General features: G+C 34.8%; 4 protein-coding genes across 8 annotated transcripts; 2 read left to right on the forward strand and 2 right to left on the reverse strand.

The window, feature by feature from the left end:
• Window positions 1-267: 267 nt before the first annotated feature.
• LOC103580012 (ATP-dependent RNA helicase DHX8) lies at window positions 268-3,088 on the reverse strand. Its single transcript, XM_008561605.2, has one exon. The coding sequence runs from the start codon at window positions 2,650-2,652 to the stop codon at window positions 364-366; it is 2,289 nt and encodes a 762-aa protein (XP_008559827.1). The 5' UTR covers window positions 2,653-3,088; the 3' UTR covers window positions 268-363.
• LOC103580011 (guanine nucleotide-binding protein subunit beta-2) lies at window positions 3,023-5,702 on the forward strand. 3 transcript variants are annotated; one of them, XM_053742769.1, is made up of 7 exons: window positions 3,023-3,103; window positions 3,741-4,257; window positions 4,323-4,468; window positions 4,543-4,842; window positions 4,914-5,115; window positions 5,187-5,403; window positions 5,481-5,702. In XM_053742769.1, the coding sequence occupies exons 2-7, from the start codon at window positions 4,189-4,191 to the stop codon at window positions 5,585-5,587; spliced, it is 1,041 nt and encodes a 346-aa protein (XP_053598744.1). In that variant the 5' UTR covers window positions 3,023-3,103; window positions 3,741-4,188; the 3' UTR covers window positions 5,588-5,702. The 3 variants fall into 3 exon arrangements, with proteins under 3 accessions (XP_053598744.1, XP_008559825.1, XP_053598748.1); XM_008561603.3 differs by lacking the exon at window positions 3,023-3,103 and having other exon boundaries at window positions 3,160-3,906; window positions 4,056-4,257; XM_053742773.1 differs by lacking the exon at window positions 3,023-3,103 and having other exon boundaries at window positions 3,160-3,906; window positions 4,102-4,257.
• A 702-nt stretch (window positions 5,703-6,404) lies between these two features.
• On the reverse strand, window positions 6,405-13,441 carry LOC103580010 (neuralized-like protein 4). The gene is made up of 8 exons (XM_008561602.3): window positions 13,284-13,441; window positions 12,900-13,127; window positions 11,365-12,809; window positions 11,076-11,269; window positions 10,704-10,993; window positions 7,949-10,617; window positions 7,580-7,729; window positions 6,405-7,516 (listed from the first exon to the last, which is right to left on the reverse strand). Exons 1-8 carry the CDS (start codon window positions 13,428-13,430, stop codon window positions 7,324-7,326), a joined length of 5,316 nt encoding a protein of 1,771 aa, XP_008559824.1. The 5' UTR covers window positions 13,431-13,441; the 3' UTR covers window positions 6,405-7,323.
• A 16-nt stretch (window positions 13,442-13,457) lies between these two features.
• Window positions 13,458-16,544, forward strand: LOC103580009 (phosphatidylinositol N-acetylglucosaminyltransferase subunit A). Of its 3 annotated transcripts, XM_053738227.1 has the most exons (8): window positions 14,184-14,275; window positions 14,416-14,524; window positions 14,614-14,770; window positions 14,835-15,014; window positions 15,077-15,311; window positions 15,388-15,685; window positions 15,762-16,122; window positions 16,202-16,544. In XM_053738227.1, exons 3-8 carry the CDS (start codon window positions 14,615-14,617, stop codon window positions 16,271-16,273), a joined length of 1,302 nt encoding a protein of 433 aa, XP_053594202.1. In that variant the 5' UTR covers window positions 14,184-14,275; window positions 14,416-14,524; window position 14,614; the 3' UTR covers window positions 16,274-16,544. The 3 variants fall into 3 exon arrangements, with proteins under 3 accessions (XP_008559822.1, XP_008559823.1, XP_053594202.1); XM_008561600.3 differs by lacking the exon at window positions 14,416-14,524 and having other exon boundaries at window positions 13,458-14,275; XM_008561601.3 differs by lacking the exons at window positions 14,184-14,275; window positions 14,416-14,524 and adding an exon at window positions 13,518-13,605.
• Window positions 16,545-17,083: the final 539 nt, after the last annotated feature.

Genomic DNA, 17,083 nt, shown 5'->3' on the forward strand with positions numbered 1-17,083 from the left:
GCTGGAAAATAATAGAGTGACTATTCTCCATAGTCTGCCACCTTAACTACAAGTTAAATTCAAGTTACTGCCGTATTCTGAAGCCAGTTTAAGGAAACAGGAGAGGAAATAGGAAAGTGTTGGGTCCCACAGGCTATAAAATTTGATTGAAAAAACGAAAAAAAATCATTCATTGTGATTTTGACATTTCCCAGGCTCACTCAAAGTATAAACACAATAATTCAAATAAAATATATATATTTATTTAAATTTTATTGATAGGAAAATGATAAGTAATCATCACAAATAAATTTATCTAGCATAAGATGAAAATAAAATATTGAAAATGTTTGCACATAAACATTATAAGTAATAAACATAAATTTATATGGGAGTATTGAACCAGTCAATTTTAGAAAAATCATAATTAACAAACGCGGCAACCCACTGCGGCTTGATAGTCATCACATACTTCATGAACACTTTTTGGTTTTGAATTTGTGACAGTTCGTGATAAACCAGGTACCTTTCTTTATTGTCTGCTAAAATGCTGCTCGGGTGGATGTGTACCAGCTGATTGCTGACAACAGTTTGGTAGTAGCTCTTGATGACGAGATCATGCAATCTTGCCACATTGCGAAGCAATCCAGAGCAAATGGCCAGTTTAACTGGTTCCATGTTGTTATTTGCTGATGTGACTTCAAAATGATGTTTCTCCATTAGCTCGGCCAAATGCTTACGAATTTTTTGAGCCGACACTAATACGCTGTGGTTGACATAGTTCTCCGAGCACCAGTCATCACCATCATCACTTTCATTCCACAAGTTATATGCAGCCAAAAAAGTGAGATGGTCCCCATCGGAATTTACAAATTTATCTCTATTACTTTTCACAGCAGTCGCTTTTTCTTTGTCACTTGGCAGGTGGTAGAAGAAACGCTGAAAATGATCAATTACAGAGAAAATACTGACAATTGTTAATATTTCTTCAGAGCATTTGAAAAGTACGCTCATAATCAGCATTCTCGCAAGACAGGGATCTACAGGAAACGATGCCATCATTTTCCCCAGATTGGTGATTCCTTTTTCATCAACAGCTCTAAGACTGTGCAGTGTCTTAAGCGCGAGAAGCATGAAATCTCGGGACGGAAAATCCATAAAACCACTGGACGACAAATGGAACACGTCAATTGCCAGCAACTGCAGCAAAGTCGACGAAAAATTGGTTCTCTTTATTTCTGGAATAGTTGTAGGCCACATTTCTTCTTCGAAAGCATTTTCAGTATACAATCTGTAACATTTTCCTGGCCCAGTTCTGCCTGCACGTCCCGCGCGCTGTATCGCAGAAGCCTGGCTGATGGGTGTCGTGAACAGACCACATATTTCTGTCTTTGGATTGAAAACCACCTGCTTGGCCAAGCCAGCATCCACGACGTAATAAATCCCATTGATAGTGATACTTGTCTCAGCGATATTCGTTGCCACGACAGCTTTGCGTGATCCTGCAGGTACGGGATCAAATATTTCGTTCAGCTGAGACGGCGACAAAGCCGCATAGGCCGGAAGAATCACCAGCTCACCGACATCTGGACTCAGAGACTCCAGACGCTTACGAAGAATCCTGCAGACTTCATCGATCTCCTGTTGACCAGTCAGAAATACCAAAATATCTCCCGGTGGTTCTTGTTGATGGATCCGCAGCACAGCAGCAGAAGTCGCTTCTATGAAATCCAGCTCAGGCGACTTCAAAAAGTCTATCTTGACATCAAATGTACGCCCAGGTATTGTGAAAATCGGGGCGTCATTAAAATACTCGGAAAATTTAGTAGCATTTAGTGTAGCACTTGTTACTATTATCCTTAAATCACTTCTTCGAGTGGCTATTATTTTTAATAACCCAAACAAAACATCTGTGTAAATTGTACGCTCGTGAGCTTCATCGAGCATTATTACTTTGTAAGGCTTTAAAACCGGATGAGACATACATTCACGCAAAAGTATACCTTCAGTAACATACTTAATAATTGTTTTATCACTTGTGCAATTCTCAAATCGCATAACATAGCCAACTTCTTCACCAACATGACACCCAAATTCTTCAGCAACTCTCTCAGCAATCGACCTCGCAGCAACTCTCCTCGGTTGCGTGCAACATATTTCGCCTTTTTCCGCAAATCCAGCGTCTGCCAAAAACTGAGTAATCTGCGTCGATTTACCAGACCCAGTTTCCCCAAGAATAATCAAAAATTGGTTTTTGCTTACAGCTTTGATCAACTCATCCTTCATATTATAAATCGGCAGACTCTCGCGATCAATTGACGAACTATTCAAAAGTCCCGCTGATTCTTCCTCCAGCTCCAAGGCCTTTATCTGCTGCACCAAGTCCGGTCCACTTGTAGATGATGCGAGGGTCTTATTTTCCTCAGGTTTGCTACCAAATAGCAGACTTTGAAAATTTGATTCCATCATATTTCTCTTTTGACGATCCCGGAAAAATTTATACTGCAGGTTTGCCGCTTGCGCCAAAGATCCATTGGGATTTTTAATTAATTTATCAGTAGCTGACACTTTATTTTCTTCACGATACACTTTTATAAATGCCGGTTCGGCTTCAACAATCCCACTTGAATCTTTATAATCAGAAAAATATTTTAACAATTTAAGGGTATCCATTTTTTGTAATTAATTTAAAAATTAATTTGAAATACTGAATAATTTACGATTGAAGCTCATTTTAAACTGGGTACCAACTCCTTTGTAAGCAACCGGACACTTGTAAATTCCAGTTTCATATTTTACATATACATATATATGACATACATATGTTGCCGATTGCAGTTGTTTTATTCCAATCAACAATATATATATTTTAATATTATATATAGTCCATTGTAGTTTCTACAATCACTTCACTGTCAGACTTAGATTGTTTACAGGCACAAAGATTTCAAAGAAAGATTAACACTCATTTAAACGTTCATTGCAAACAACTTGATGCCTGTTTAAACAATCGAACTTACAATACATTAAGAGATTTATTATACTTAATACTGCTATAGATTGGTTATGGAATTAATTTTATTTTATTTAATTTAGTCAGCCCTACAGATTTAATGATCTTGAAGTTAGCAGACAAAAATTTTTGTTTTTTTTTTTTTTTTTTTAACAACTTATAAAAAAAAAGAAATAAAAATATGCACATGTAGAAAAGTAAAAAAACTATAAGTGCAATTTTTTTAAATTTATCGTTTTTAAAAAATCTAAAAATCATCAGAAGTCTGCTAACTTCAGTTTCATCAGATTTTATCAAAATCATTCTAAGAATAATTAATAATCAATATTTTACTGATTAAGTGGATTTGTTTTGTTTTTATTCTGATAAATTAATAATTATAAGCATAAAAAATAATTTATTTAAAGTTAAATTGTATGTGAACTGAATAGTGATCGATATGAGTTACGGACAAGTGACAATTTTTGAATAAAATAAAATAAAAATTTAAAGATGCGTATTTTGATATGAGTGTGAATGAAACAGATGATACTGAAGTTAATTGACGTCTAATTTTTGGATTTTTTTCAAAATGATTAAAAAAAAAAAATATTTAAAAAATTGCGCCTGCAGTTTATGAAAGTTTTTACATGTGCATATTTTTAGTTTTTTTTTTTTTACCAGACATCAGACAAATTTGAAATTATCAATAAATAGAGTAAATAATTTTAAATTTGTTTGATGTCTGCTACACTCACATTTGTATTAGGATCAATGAAAAATTACAGCGCGCATTTTTTTAAATTTTATTATTTTAATTTGTTGATTTAAAATTTCAAAATTGTCTCCTGTCTACATTCGCGCTCATCGATCGACTTTTAAAAGGAGAAATGTTATTTTTAATTAAATTATCAGTAGCAATTTATAAATTATGGGTAAGATATTAAAAAACTCAAGTGTAAAAAAATAAAAAATAGAAATGAAATATCGACATTTTTATAATAAAAATCCAAATTAAATTAGCGCCGAGCCGATGTTAATACTGAACAAATGAGATTTAACGTTGATTTAATATGATTACTAGGCCAGTACTCGCTGCTGCGGCTTCTTCTTATTGTTCTTTTCTGTAGCAAAGCACAGTTTTTACCCATCTGTCAATCGGCCATCAGTTATTAATATTTACAAAAGCATTAATTATAATAAGCGCGTAATCCGAAATGGGCAAAGACGACGCAGAGACCACCGCACTCAAGAAAGAGCTGGACGATTTGATTAAAAAATGTCAGGTACCATCTTTATTATTTGTATCAGCATTTATTTATAATTATAATTGTTTTGTTGTAACAATCAGGAAGACCAAAAGAAGCAGCAAGACGCGACATTGGAAGAGGCTTGTTCATCAGTCGCGGATGCTCCGAAGATAAAGCTCTCGACGAAGAAACTTCTAAAGGGCCATATAAATAAAGTCAACTCGGTGCATTACAGTGGTGACAGCAGGTCTTTGTTGTAAAATTAAACATAACTGTGAAATATATATTTTTTTTTATTTAAAACAATGAAACCATTTCCAGACACTGCGTCACTGGATCCTTGGACGGGAAACTGATAATTTGGGACTCATGGACCGGCAACAAAGTCCAGGTAATTCCTCTGCGCTCGGCTTGGGTGATGTCTGTTGCTTTCGCACCTTCTGGAAACTTCGTAGCTTGCGGGGGTATGGATAATATGTGCACCGTCTACGACGTCAACAACCGTGACGCAACTGGGTCAGCGAAAATAACCAGGGAGTTACTGGGTTACGAGGGTTTTCTGTCCTCCTGTAGATTCTTCGATGATAAAACCATAATAACTGGCTCTGGTGACATGAAAATGTATCGAATTAAAAAATTTATCAGTACTCAGTTCATCATTAGTAATAATAATTTAATTTTTATTGTTTAAGATGCATGTGGGACCTGGAGTCGGGTAAAAAAACGACAGATTTTTGCGCCCACGCTGGAGACGTTGTCAGCATCAGTCTTTCTCCAGATGGCAACAGCTATATCACCGGGTCTGTGGATAGAACTTGTAAATTATGGGACATAAGGGAAGAAAAAGCGAAGCAAACTTTCTTTGGTCATGAAGCTGATGTTAATTCCGTTTGTGTAAGGGTTTAGTTTTTATTATTTATTTATTTATAATTTAAGTACTTGGATATATTATTCTTTATTTTCAGTTTCATCCCTCGGGATACTCGTTCGTGACAGCGTCAGAAGACAAAACAGCCCGACTGTGGGATCTGAGGTCTGACCAGCAGCTCGCTACGTACAAACCCCCAAGTTCAAATCCCGGGTATACTTCCTGTGGATTATCGCTCAGTGGTAGATTTATTTTTTGTGCCAGTGACGATAATTCAATTCATATATGGGACACTTTAAAAGCTCAATACAACGGTAATTAGATAAGAGTAATTAATTCAATTAAATTAAATAAATTTATATATTTATTTATGACTCGTATATTTTTCCAGGAGCTTTGAACGGACATGAGAATCGAGTGACTTCTTTAAGTGTAGCACCCAATGGGATGGCAATTGCGAGCTGCTCATGGGACCAGATGGTCAGGGTCTGGGTCTAGATTTAGAATAAAAATATAAAATATATATATATATATATACATATATTATTAATACAAAAAATTTAATAATAAACATAAATTGAAATTAAACGTTTTTTGTTGACTTATAAAAATATTTCACCGCTTAAATTAATAAAATTATTTAATTAAATGAATTATTTGTTACATATTCATTTAAATAATAAAATGAGTAAACTTATATATCCTTATATATATATATTTATAAATTATTTTTATTGTTTTACGGTATGAGGTAAACTTATAAAACTCATCAATAAATTTACATAAATAATTCATTTTTATAATATTTAAATTTAAATAAATATTTTTATCAGCAATAATTATTATTTTTTAATTGTCGTCACTATTTTTAAGTGCTTATTAATTTATAATTGGTGTTTTAATTGACGCGCTAGCGTCCAGAAATAAATGAGATTTTTAAAAGTCCGTAACAGAAGTAATTAATTTAAAATTACAACTAGGCATTTTTACTTATTATTATTAAATGTTTTAATTAGCGTTAATTAAATTGCACTTAACCAGGCATAAGGCATCATACAGCCTAATTATTTGCATCTACAGCGGTGCTTTTTATTATTTAATAATAATCTGTATACTTTATTGTAACTTAATTAAATTGTGACTTGGTTAATTATTAATTAATTAATTAAATATTTACTTAAAACTACAGACAATATTCTTTATAATTAAAATTAATTTTATCTAATAATAAGTAGCAGCTTAATCACATTTTTATTTTATTTAAAAATGTTTTTTCCACAGGCCAATTTACATATTTATCAATTAATTAATTAATTAATCCATTGATAATTTAAAGGTTTGATTTTAAAATAATTTAATTATTTTTTACAATCTTAAAAATATACCTTAATTAAAATTAAATTAAATTATGTTCATTCTAGATATTTTTTGTTTGTTTAAATTAAATAATTAATTATATGACTAGAAATGATATTAATCTAATTTAATTTTTAATTTATAAATAAAATAGTTAAAATAAATTCAGTTTTTTAGTTGCATTGCAAAGGCTGCACGAAGCACTTGGCGCAATTATTTAAATTACATAACTTTGATTAATAAAATTAAAAATAAGAAAAAAGATTTCGTATAAAAAGCAAGAAAGTAAAAATAATAAATATTAATTTATGATAAGATGATAAAAAAAAATTTATCGTATAAATGGACCACAGTACGCTTGGCAAATGCGTTTGTATTTTTTTTTATTTTATTTTATTACTTTTTTTTTTTTATCATAAAATTATTTATTCGCGCTGTAATAAAAAGTATCACAGAAAAATACGTACAAAGTTAATAATCGACCGATCTATTATATTCATTTTCAAAAGTATATTTATATGTATGTACATATATTTTTGAATAGTGAAAAAAAAAGAAAGGAAATTTGATTTTTTATTTTTATAAGAAATAAAAATATTTTTTTTCTTCATGTTCCCTGTTTGTGATTTTTCATTGAGTCAGCAAAAAAATTTCTGTTCGTTTTCTGAAATTTCTCTGTTGTAACAAAATTATTTAAAATATTTATCTTTACGTTTAATTTAAAATCGTTGATTTAAACAAATAAACCAGATGTTATTTTATTGCGCATTAATTGCCGTGAAAAAATAGTGACAATTAATCGTGTCGATGATTAACTTTATCAACGATAATTAAAGATGAATATATATGTTAAATTTATATATCAGCTTCCGGTGTCATTAGAATTCATCAAGATTAATAAGAAGAGCTATTATTACTGTGGCACCAGCTTCTTTGGTCGCCCACTCCGTAGGCTCAGCTCCGTCTGCGCCATGTTGCTTGTCTGCGCCCATCGTATAGGATCCAGGTCTCACTAGTAACTGAAACGCCGTCGATGCGTTCAATTTTCTGTTTGACTGCATGTCAATGTACCTGTAAAAATATTAAATTTAAATTAGTCCAATTAAAAATAATAATTAAAACAAATACACTTACGGGTATTTTTTAATTCCTTCAGAAGCGACATATTTAATATTTGGTGAGAACACGACCTGCGGATTCTGATTTTCGGTGTTGATAATTGTCGTTAAATTGCTTGTGTCCAATTGTTCCATGGGTAGTAATTCTCCACGATCAAGAATCCATCTTAAATAATTTTTAAAAAATATAATTAATTGATCACTTCAAATGTTTAAATTTAAAAAATTTTCCCGGCAAGAATCTGCCCCGGGTGTCTTCGGTTTTTACTCCCACTTCGGGTGTTCCATGCGCAGGTGAGAACTAACAGGTAGTGGGAGACTCCCGAAGTTCATTTTCTTTCCGGGAGAAGTTCAAATAAGTAATAAACAGTAGAAGAATACTCACCTAATAGAATCTAATCGTGTTCCATAGTAAGCAACATGCCACTTATCAGTAGTACTCTGGGGAATCTGATTGGCGTTGATGGTCTGCTTAAGAGGAAACCTGACCCACCCAACAGGAACGGCAAACTCAGCTGGCGGGTCACCTTTTTTACAAATAGCTCCGTCACCGTCTACTTTATAGCAGGAGTTGCAGTAACAAGTAACTTCATCAAGAGAAAAAAATTCATCTGGCAAAACAAGCGATTTTTTAAGTCTCATACAGGCTTTTAAATATTCACATTTTTTCGAGGGTGTCATAATAATCGTCGAGTTTAGTGGAGTCGGTGGTGAAGAAGAGGTACGCGTTGAGCTCAAAGATTGCTGGGAATTATGACTCGATCCATTTTGATTGGGCAGTATGGCACTATTGGAATTTTGCTTAGCAGTCTGGAGCTGACGATTTGTCGTTTGCAAATCCGTCGAATTTATTGAGGTATTGAATGAGGTCGCGGCTAAACTACTCGTTATGTTGCTCGTGAGGTTGCACTGCGAGTTGTCCTGATTAATATTATTATGATTAACATTAACATTTACATTTACATTAAGATTATTTGAGTTTTGATTGAAAGCAGCGATGTTATTTAGCTGCCCATTGGATAAGATACTTTCATTTATTGCATTGTTGGCATTCATTGAATTTATGGCGGTATTCAAACTTGACATATTGCTCGAGGATGCTGCTGAACCGTTTTTAATATTAATATTCGTTGCATTGTTTATCTCTACATTTGTACAATCATTATTTCTTAAGCTACATGTCATCATCATCATCCCATTTGTTACTTGTTCATCGTTATCATGATTATCATCATCATCATTATCCAAATCGTTGTTAGACATTGTATTATTGTCATAAGTATCATCCGGATTATTGATATTATTATTTTTAAATTTAAAACACTCGATACCAGCAGCACGGGGATCGTTACTTATCTCCAATTCACTTGTTGAATTATTGCTGTCTGAGTTGCAGCTGCTTGCCATCGATTTACCCGGTAGGTCGTTATTGAAATGCGTTATATTATTGTGTGTTGCTGCAGTCGACGCGCTGGTCGCGATGTTTGGCGAGGTCGTTTCTAACGGATTGACGCGGGATGATGTAGTCTGAATGGCGTTGAAGTTTGTTAGCTCATCGTCGTCAATCTGAAGATTCAGAGGTAGACTGGACGGAATCTCGAGGACGTTTTCTTTTTCGTGACACTCTAGATCAGCTTTCTCGCGTGAGTTTTCCACGTCCTCAAGTTCATTGGCAACGCGCTCGACGTTGTTGGCTATTGCCAAATTTATTGCGTCGTTATTTGTAAGAACAGCTTCGGCAATAGGACCTATTATTGAGACCTGTTCGACTTGGCCGTAGAGATCGATTACTGCGTAGACATAGGGCGGAAGATCTGTGGCGGCTACTCCTTGGTCAGATCCATTGACAAATAAATGCAGTCGCGAGTCCTCGTCGACTAACAGACCTACTGTCGAACCAGGTTGGAGGTTGTCCAAGTTTGCGCCATAACGGGTTTTAACTTTAGTGCCGTTGTGAGACATCCAGTCGCTGCAAATTATCCATGAATATTTTTTGAAACCCAAAGCAGTCAAAGGGAAGGTTGCTTTCTCAGGCGATATACAAGTTACGCCACAAAGGATACCTGATACCCAGCGATCGTTTATCTTCTCAATTTCCACTTGAAATATTTTCCCTCTAATTAACGGTCGGTTGGTCATCACGACGCCTTGATTATAACTAGCGACTCTTCTAGCAACTGTTTGACCTTCAAGCTCAACATTTCTCCCGCGATTCTCGTGAAACTCGTAGCACCAGTCAGTCTCCCCGGTGGACGTCACGACTGGTTGGGTGGGAGTCAAAAGAATCTCCTGAAGTTTAGCTTCCGAAGCGTCAACTGACGTGTCCATTCCCCCATCATTTCTCATCGTCAGCGGCATGGGATCCAGCAGCAGCTCCAAAGAATCTTGGAGTCTCAAACTGGCATTTGGGGATATCACAGGAATCTGCTGCTTGCTGCTCGTGATACTGACGGCGACAGTGCTGCCGAAAAGTTCAACCGCAACCCACACCATCTCCGGTACATTAACGGCAGCAACTCCCATATCTTCGCCATTGATATAAAACTTTAAATTGCCTTCGTGGCTTCTTTTTACGCCGATCTTATCGCCCACTCTCAGCCAATCTAAACTAGGACAGTAATTGGAACAGAGTACATTACCCTTATATCTTACTTCGTTTCCTGTCAGATACCAAGCATCTGCTGGTATCGAAGTCATCCCGGGCACTAGATCCATCGAAGTTAACCAATTGCCATTTGTGTTTTCTACAACTCCTATTTTTAGGGACCCACTCCACTCGGAAGCAACTTCTTGGATTGATATTTCAAAGAGTTCATTGTTCTCAAGGCCACTTTCACTCAATAAAACAGCGTGATTGTACTCACGACAGCGCGCGGCAATAACTCGATCAGTATTCAACTGAATATTGAGCCCGACAGACTCGTGGAACTTGTGGGTGATCTCCATTGGAGCTTGGGGCTGTATCACCGAGGTCGGTTGCTGACTGATACTGTTTTCCGACGGCAAATACTGCTGAGTTATCGTATCACGTCGCTCTGGCTGTACAATAGTAACCTGAAAAAAAAAAAAAACATAATTACTAAAGTAGATGTGGACAGTCACTTAATAGGTAATAATTTTTGGCAACCGGAAACTCATACCTGAGCGCACTGCGCATACAAATCAATCACTGGATAAACGTGAGGCGGAAGACCACTGCATGCAGTACCTTGGTCAACTCCATCAAGATAATAATGTAGACTCGAGTCTGCACATCGCATCATGCCGATCCTATTTCCTTCGACGAGTTTATCAAGATCGCAAGAATAATGATGACGAAGAGTTACGCCGTCTCGCATCACTGTTGATCCTGATAGCATCCATGTGTCGTGATCAATGTCCGTCATCGTCGACGGAAACTCCAGCTCATCTGGTCTGATAGCCGTCACTCCTATTAGCAATTAAAAATTTGAGTATTTGTTTTTTTTTATTTTTGAATGCGACCTTGTAAAAATAAACGATATCTCAATTACCAGCTTCAATTGCACCCGACCAGCGGCCGACCATTTTGTCAATGGAAACTTCAAAAAGTTCCCCATCACGTAAAGGTCGATTAGCAATCACGATAGCCTCATTAAATTCACCAAGAGCTCGTATCCTCGATGCTGTCAGTCCGTTATTTGAAATTCTCGCGTGCTTGCCATGTACGTGATGAAATCGTAAATCACTTAGAAAAAAAAAAAAAACAAAATAATAATAATAATAAATGTTAATTAAAGCTCAACTCTAGTGGAATTTTTATAAAAAAATTTAAAAGCTCACCTGTATAATGTGGTGTTGCTAAAACTGGAATTATTTGTAGTCGGGCTGTAGAAGTCAGTGTTGTCTACAATAGTAGCCTGCGTAGCTTGACCATACAGATCAATAACCCCGTAAACTCTTTCTGGGACGCCGATAGCAGCAGCCCCCTGGTCAGTTCCGTTGACAAAAAAATGCAAGGTCCCGTTGTCCTTCCTCATGACACCAACGCGATCCCCGACTTGCAAACGGTCAAGATTCTGGCCATACTGATCAATAATAGAGGTGCCGTTGTGCATAACTCCATTGCCGGTCATAATCCACGTGCCGGAGCGGACATTGGTCATAGTAAAAGGAAATTCCAGTTCAGTTGGCGAGTGTGTGGTCACGCCGATCTCAATAGAACCCGCCCACTTGGTAACTATTTTATCTAGCCTTACTTCAAACAATTCATTGAGCCTCAATGGTCTCATTGTAAGTACTACGCCATTATTGAAGTCGTCCATAGCATTAGGCCGGTGCGCGGTGCGTCCGTTGTTGATAACGTCCGCGTGAGTGCCGCAGCAGGGATGAAAGGTCAATCGGTCAAGAGTGTCTTCTTCTTCGACTTCAGCCAAGCCCTGAAGATGGAGATTATTTCTCCGCGTGACGAGATTCTGCTCCTCACGTTCGTCGCGATCAACGATCGTCACCTTGACCGTCATCCCATAGAGCTCGACAACTCCCCAGATACCAGGGGGTACTTTAGCAGCTACACCTTGGTCTAGACCGTTTATCAAGTAATGTAAATTGCCATTACATCTTCTAATCATTCCGACTCTGTCACCTTCTCGTAGCTCGTCCAAGTTTATGTCTCCGTACTCTCGCTGGATGCCTTTGCCGTTTGTCAAAATCCCGCAACCAGACATCATCGTGGTGCCCGACCGCATGTTGGTCATCGTAGCAGGAAACTTAAGTCCAGTTGGGCTGTGAGTTGTCACCCCGACTTCAATGCTCCCCGACCACTTGTCTACCAGTCTATCAATACGTATTTCAAACAGCTCATTGTCTCTCAGCGGTCTGTGGGTCATCACCACTCCATTATTAAATTCATCGAGGGGTCTGCGTCTTTCAGCAGTTCGCGCGTTGTTAGAAAGCTTCACTAGAGTTCCTACGCGCTCATGAAATCTCAGACGATCTTCGCGAATCGCCGCGGGGCTCGGATTTTTCGGTAGATTTACATTCATATTGACATTTAAATTAACATTTAAATTAGCAACCATACTCGTGGACGTTCCCTCACCCATTGAAAAGTCATTGTTTATCTCCATCTCATCTTTCGGCTCATTTGTGAGTACCAATGGCTTTGGATTTGTTATTGTTACTTGCACATAGTCAAAGAACATAGCAACCAGAGCGTATAAACGTGTGGGCACATTTGTCGCTGCTACTCCTTGAGATATTCCATTGATAAAAAACACTAGTTCGCTCTAAAATAAATGAAAGTAATTATTTTAAATTAAACGTCACGTCACAAAGGACTTGGTAACTAAAACAAGTACTTTAGACTTGTCACTTACATTAGACGTTCTCATTACTCCGATAGTGTGTCCTTCTTCTAGAGTATCAAGAGTACTTCCATAAGTGGGTTCTGAAATAAGATGTTCCTTCAAATCATTGGTAGTATGGACTATTCCAGCATTGCTCATCATCCAGAGCTGCAAACTAGGTGTCCAGCCGACTGTCCTCATTGTCTCTGGGTCATTTGTACACACGCCTATTTCAATCTTTCCGTACCTTGATCGTATCTAGGACACAAAATCCAATTAATCTTCCAATTCATTTACTCGCTATTCAAGCCAATTAATAATTCAATTGACGTAGACAGTTTGAGTAGACTTTAAAAAATAATAATAATAATAATAATAATAATAAACCAAATTATCAGTAATTTGAATTCCCACCTTTTTGTCAATCCGCACCTCGAACAGTTCGTCATCTTTGAGAGGTTCTGAGCTCATAACTCGACCCTCGTCGGACATGGAGCATATTCTCGAGGCGGTGCAGTTGTTGTTCAACAATATAACTCCTTCCCCACATATTTGAAACATCTCGATAATTAATATATGTCTATATCTATATCTATATGCATGTAAGAACTTGCGTTTAATCTTTAGCTCCTGGGCTCGGTGGTCGAGGACCAAGTTGACGTCTTAACTCAGGTTTCTTTCACCAGTTCACCACTCAAGAGACATTTGTCTTCAGTAAAACAACCACAAAACAAAAGTATGTATATTATATATTTATCAGATAACTCTGCCGAGAGGCAAAGTTGCCACCCCGTTTTGGAGCATCATCTGCTTGGAATAACTTGGAATAAACCAGTATATTGATAATTGCTCATGCGCTTTTAGATATTTACAAATATATCAAGCTATAGCTTTTATTCCTCAGCTCTAGCTCTATATCTAAATAATAAGCATGGCGTCAAATTCAAATTTAAATAACTCGAGTTAATTTTTAACCTGCTGAAAAATATATATCTGTCATTTTTACAAATAAATACACTTGTAAATTTAAATAAAAATGGTTTTACTAACCTTACACTTGTTTACAATTCAAATTATTTTCGTCTGACGTTTAAAATCCCAACAATCGCGAACCTTTTTATTGATCAATCAGTTTTCAAAATAAATATCACGATCAATTTCATATATAAAATATCAATTGTTTGTGCAATTAAAAAATATATGTCCACATATATTTGTTGGTATATAATGTATAAAAAAAAGCCAGAGATTAGAGAGGATTGATTTAGTTTTTTATCTCAATAAAAATGGCGTGATCTAAGTCATGGTGACAGAAACATTTTCTAGTACTATGAATAAATTAATGTTTATAGTTATTTAAAATTAAAAATTCCTTTTAAAATGCATCAAGTAAAGCATCGAATATGGTACGTACTAATTATTTATAATAATTAAGTAAATTTGAATTATTTATTTTTTAAAATTTAAATTTAAATCTTAACCTACAAGACAGCTGATTATTTAAAAATAAATAGTGAAAATTAACTTAAATATTATATATTTTTAGATGACAGTAAAGTTGGCGTACGTCTGACAATTAAAAAAATTTTTAAATAATAAAATCAAATTTTTTTAACAAATAAATTAAAAAACTGACTTAGAAGATTTAAAAATCAGTACATGCATTTTTTTGTTTTATCTATTTAATAATTTAATATATTTTAAAAATTATATTATGTCTGATACATTAACTAATTATTTTTAGTATGGTGTCAGATTTTTTTTACCCCAACATGGGAGGAGTGGAGGAGCATATATTTAATTTATCACAATGTTTACTTGGTCGTGGACACAAAGTTGTGGTGATGACACATTCCTATGGAGATCGAGTGGGTATTCGCTACATGACAAATGGTCTAAAGGTATTTTACTATTTAATTACTCATTCTCATAAGCAATTAATTACTCAATTAATTAATTTTTCAGGTCTACTATTTGCCAATAAAAGTATTTTATAATCAGTGCGTTCTTCCAACGATGATATGCTCACTTCCGCTGATAAGATATATATTTATTAGAGAAAAAATTGAAATAATTCATGGGCATTCGGCATTTTCAGCTCTAGCACATGAAGGAATGCTGATTGGAAGACTTCTGGGTTTAAAAGTATGACAGTTTAATTGATAAAATTATAAATTTGTTTATCTAATTAATTAATTATTTTGCAGACAGTATTTACGGACCATTCTCTGTTTGGTTTCGCTGATACATCAGCGGTCTTGACGAACAAATGCCTTCAGATATCATTAGCAGACTGCAATCATTGTATCTGCGTATCGCATACTGGGAAAGAGAACACTGTGCTACGTGCCAAAGTTCACAAAGACCGGGTGTCAGTGATTCCTAACGCCGTGGACACGGCATTGTTCACTCCAGACATCAGCAAGAGGAAAAGTAACTGCAGTACGTAACAATTATCACAAATAAAGGTATCAGATATCAGTAGATTTTTAAAATCTGATGAATTTTCTTTTTTTAGTTACAATTGTCGTGGTATCACGGCTGGTTTATCGCAAAGGTGTTGATTTATTAGCTCAGATAATTCCCAAGATATGCTCACGGCATCAAGACGTCCAGTTTTTAATAGGCGGTGATGGCCCTAAGCGCTGGCTTATTGAAGAGATAAGAGAACGCAATTTACTGCAGCATCGAGTTACTTTGCTAGGGAGTCTAGAACACTCCCAAGTGCGTCATGTTTTAAATAAAGGTCACATTTTTTTAAACACTAGTCTTACAGAGGCCTATTGTATGGCCATTGTTGAGGCTGCTTCTTGTGGGCAAGTACTTTCTAAATGTTTAAATAAAATTTTCGATTTATTAGTTCATTTGTTTAATAAATAATTTAAATTACAGGTTGCAAGTCGTATCAACCGAAGTCGGGGGCATACCGGAAGTGTTGCCGCCAGAATTAATTTATCTAGTCGAGCCAAAGGTAGACGCTCTTGTAGAAGCTCTCGAGCAAGCGATAGCTGACTACAAAAGCGGAAATATTATTTGTCCTTATCAAGTCCATGATAAAATAGTATCTATTTATAATTGGTTCAATATTACCAAGAGAACGGAGATTATTTATGACTCAGTTCACCGGGAAGGCAAGAAGACCATCGGCGAACAATTAGCTAATTATTTATCAAGTGGAGTCTTGCCATATTTGCTGATGGTCTCGCTATGCTATATCGTACTGCAAATATTGGAATACTTTGTGCCGAGGAAGGTAAACATGTTCATTAATTTTTTCAATTATTCCTCGTATTTAATTAATAATTCACACTAATTATTTATTTTAATTTCAGTACATTGACATAGCAAATGACTACAACCAACCTGAGCAAAATTCAAAAAGTAAAAAGAATAAAAATACTTGATGATTACTCATTTATTTTATAGTGAAAAATTATAGATAATTGTACATTATTATTAATTATTAATTACTAGTAAATAATTCGCGGATCGATAGATAATTTATAATCATGCGTCTTAATTAATAATTTAATTGTAAATTTGTTTAATCACGAAAATCAATTGTATAAATATTATTGGCGCCATTGATTAGTTAAATAATTTACCAAAAATATATGAGAAAACCGAAATAAAATATAGACTACTTAATAGATATGTAAATAAGTAAGACTTTGTAATTGTTTATTAACATACGGTAAATTTTATACGTAAAAATAAGACAATACTTTTATTTATTTATAGATTTATCTAATTAACGTAGTAAAATAAATATATTATTTATTTTTAATGCATATCATTGTTTGTATTAAAAAGAGAAAGGAAAAATATTACAAGTATTATCAATTGTTAATCAAATACTGATCGTATTATATTTACAGACTAAATAAATAAAAAAAAAAAATATAAATGTATACATACATTGGATTAATTTAATTTATATATAATTACTCAAATAAACACTTCTTAGATGTATTAAATTGAAATTTAGATCGTCAGTTAATTAGTGTAAATTAAATGAAAGTTTTTATTAATGGTTTTGAGCAGTGAAAAAATTCAGGCAGAAGTTAAGAACAGAAAAAATTATATTTGTTGATGCAAAAATAATCTATTTTACTGAATTCCATCATGGCTACCTGTAAAATTATAAAATTTATTGTTTTGAACAAGTAAAAAAGTATATAATTCAGATATTACTGGCGGTTTTACAGTAAATT

The sequence above is a fragment of the Microplitis demolitor genome, chromosome 1 (assembly GCF_026212275.2).
Source record: "Microplitis demolitor isolate Queensland-Clemson2020A chromosome 1, iyMicDemo2.1a, whole genome shotgun sequence".
Taxonomy (NCBI): domain Eukaryota; kingdom Metazoa; phylum Arthropoda; class Insecta; order Hymenoptera; family Braconidae; genus Microplitis; species Microplitis demolitor.

Excerpts from the sequence above, each read along its gene's own strand:
- LOC103580009 (XM_008561600.3), top strand. The coding sequence starts at position 14,250 with ATGCATCAAGTAAAGCATCGAATATG. Across the intron at positions 15,015-15,076 it reads GAAGACTTCTGGGTTTAAAA|ACAGTATTTACGGACCATTC; the intron begins GTATGACAGTTT and ends ATTATTTTGCAG. Across the intron at positions 15,312-15,387 it reads CAAGAGGAAAAGTAACTGCA|TTACAATTGTCGTGGTATCA; the intron begins GTACGTAACAAT and ends TTCTTTTTTTAG.
- LOC103580011 (XM_053742769.1), top strand. The coding sequence starts at position 4,189 with ATGGGCAAAGACGACGCAGAGACCACCGCACTCAAGAAAGAGCTGGAC. Across the intron at positions 5,116-5,186 it reads CTGATGTTAATTCCGTTTGT|TTTCATCCCTCGGGATACTC; the intron begins GTAAGGGTTTAG and ends CTTTATTTTCAG. Across the intron at positions 5,404-5,480 it reads TTTAAAAGCTCAATACAACG|GAGCTTTGAACGGACATGAG; the intron begins GTAATTAGATAA and ends ATATTTTTCCAG.
- LOC103580012 (XM_008561605.2), bottom strand. The coding sequence starts at position 2,652 with ATGGATACCCTTAAATTGTTAAAATATTTTTCTGATTATAAAGATTCA.
- LOC103580010 (XM_008561602.3), bottom strand. The coding sequence starts at position 13,430 with ATGTTTCAAATATGTGGGGAAGGAGTTATATTGTTGAACAACAACTGC. Across the intron at positions 11,270-11,364 it reads AGCAACACCACATTATACAG|TGATTTACGATTTCATCACG; the intron begins GTGAGCTTTTAA and ends TTTTTTTCTAAG. Across the intron at positions 7,517-7,579 it reads GAAGGAATTAAAAAATACCC|GTACATTGACATGCAGTCAA; the intron begins GTAAGTGTATTT and ends ATATTTTTACAG.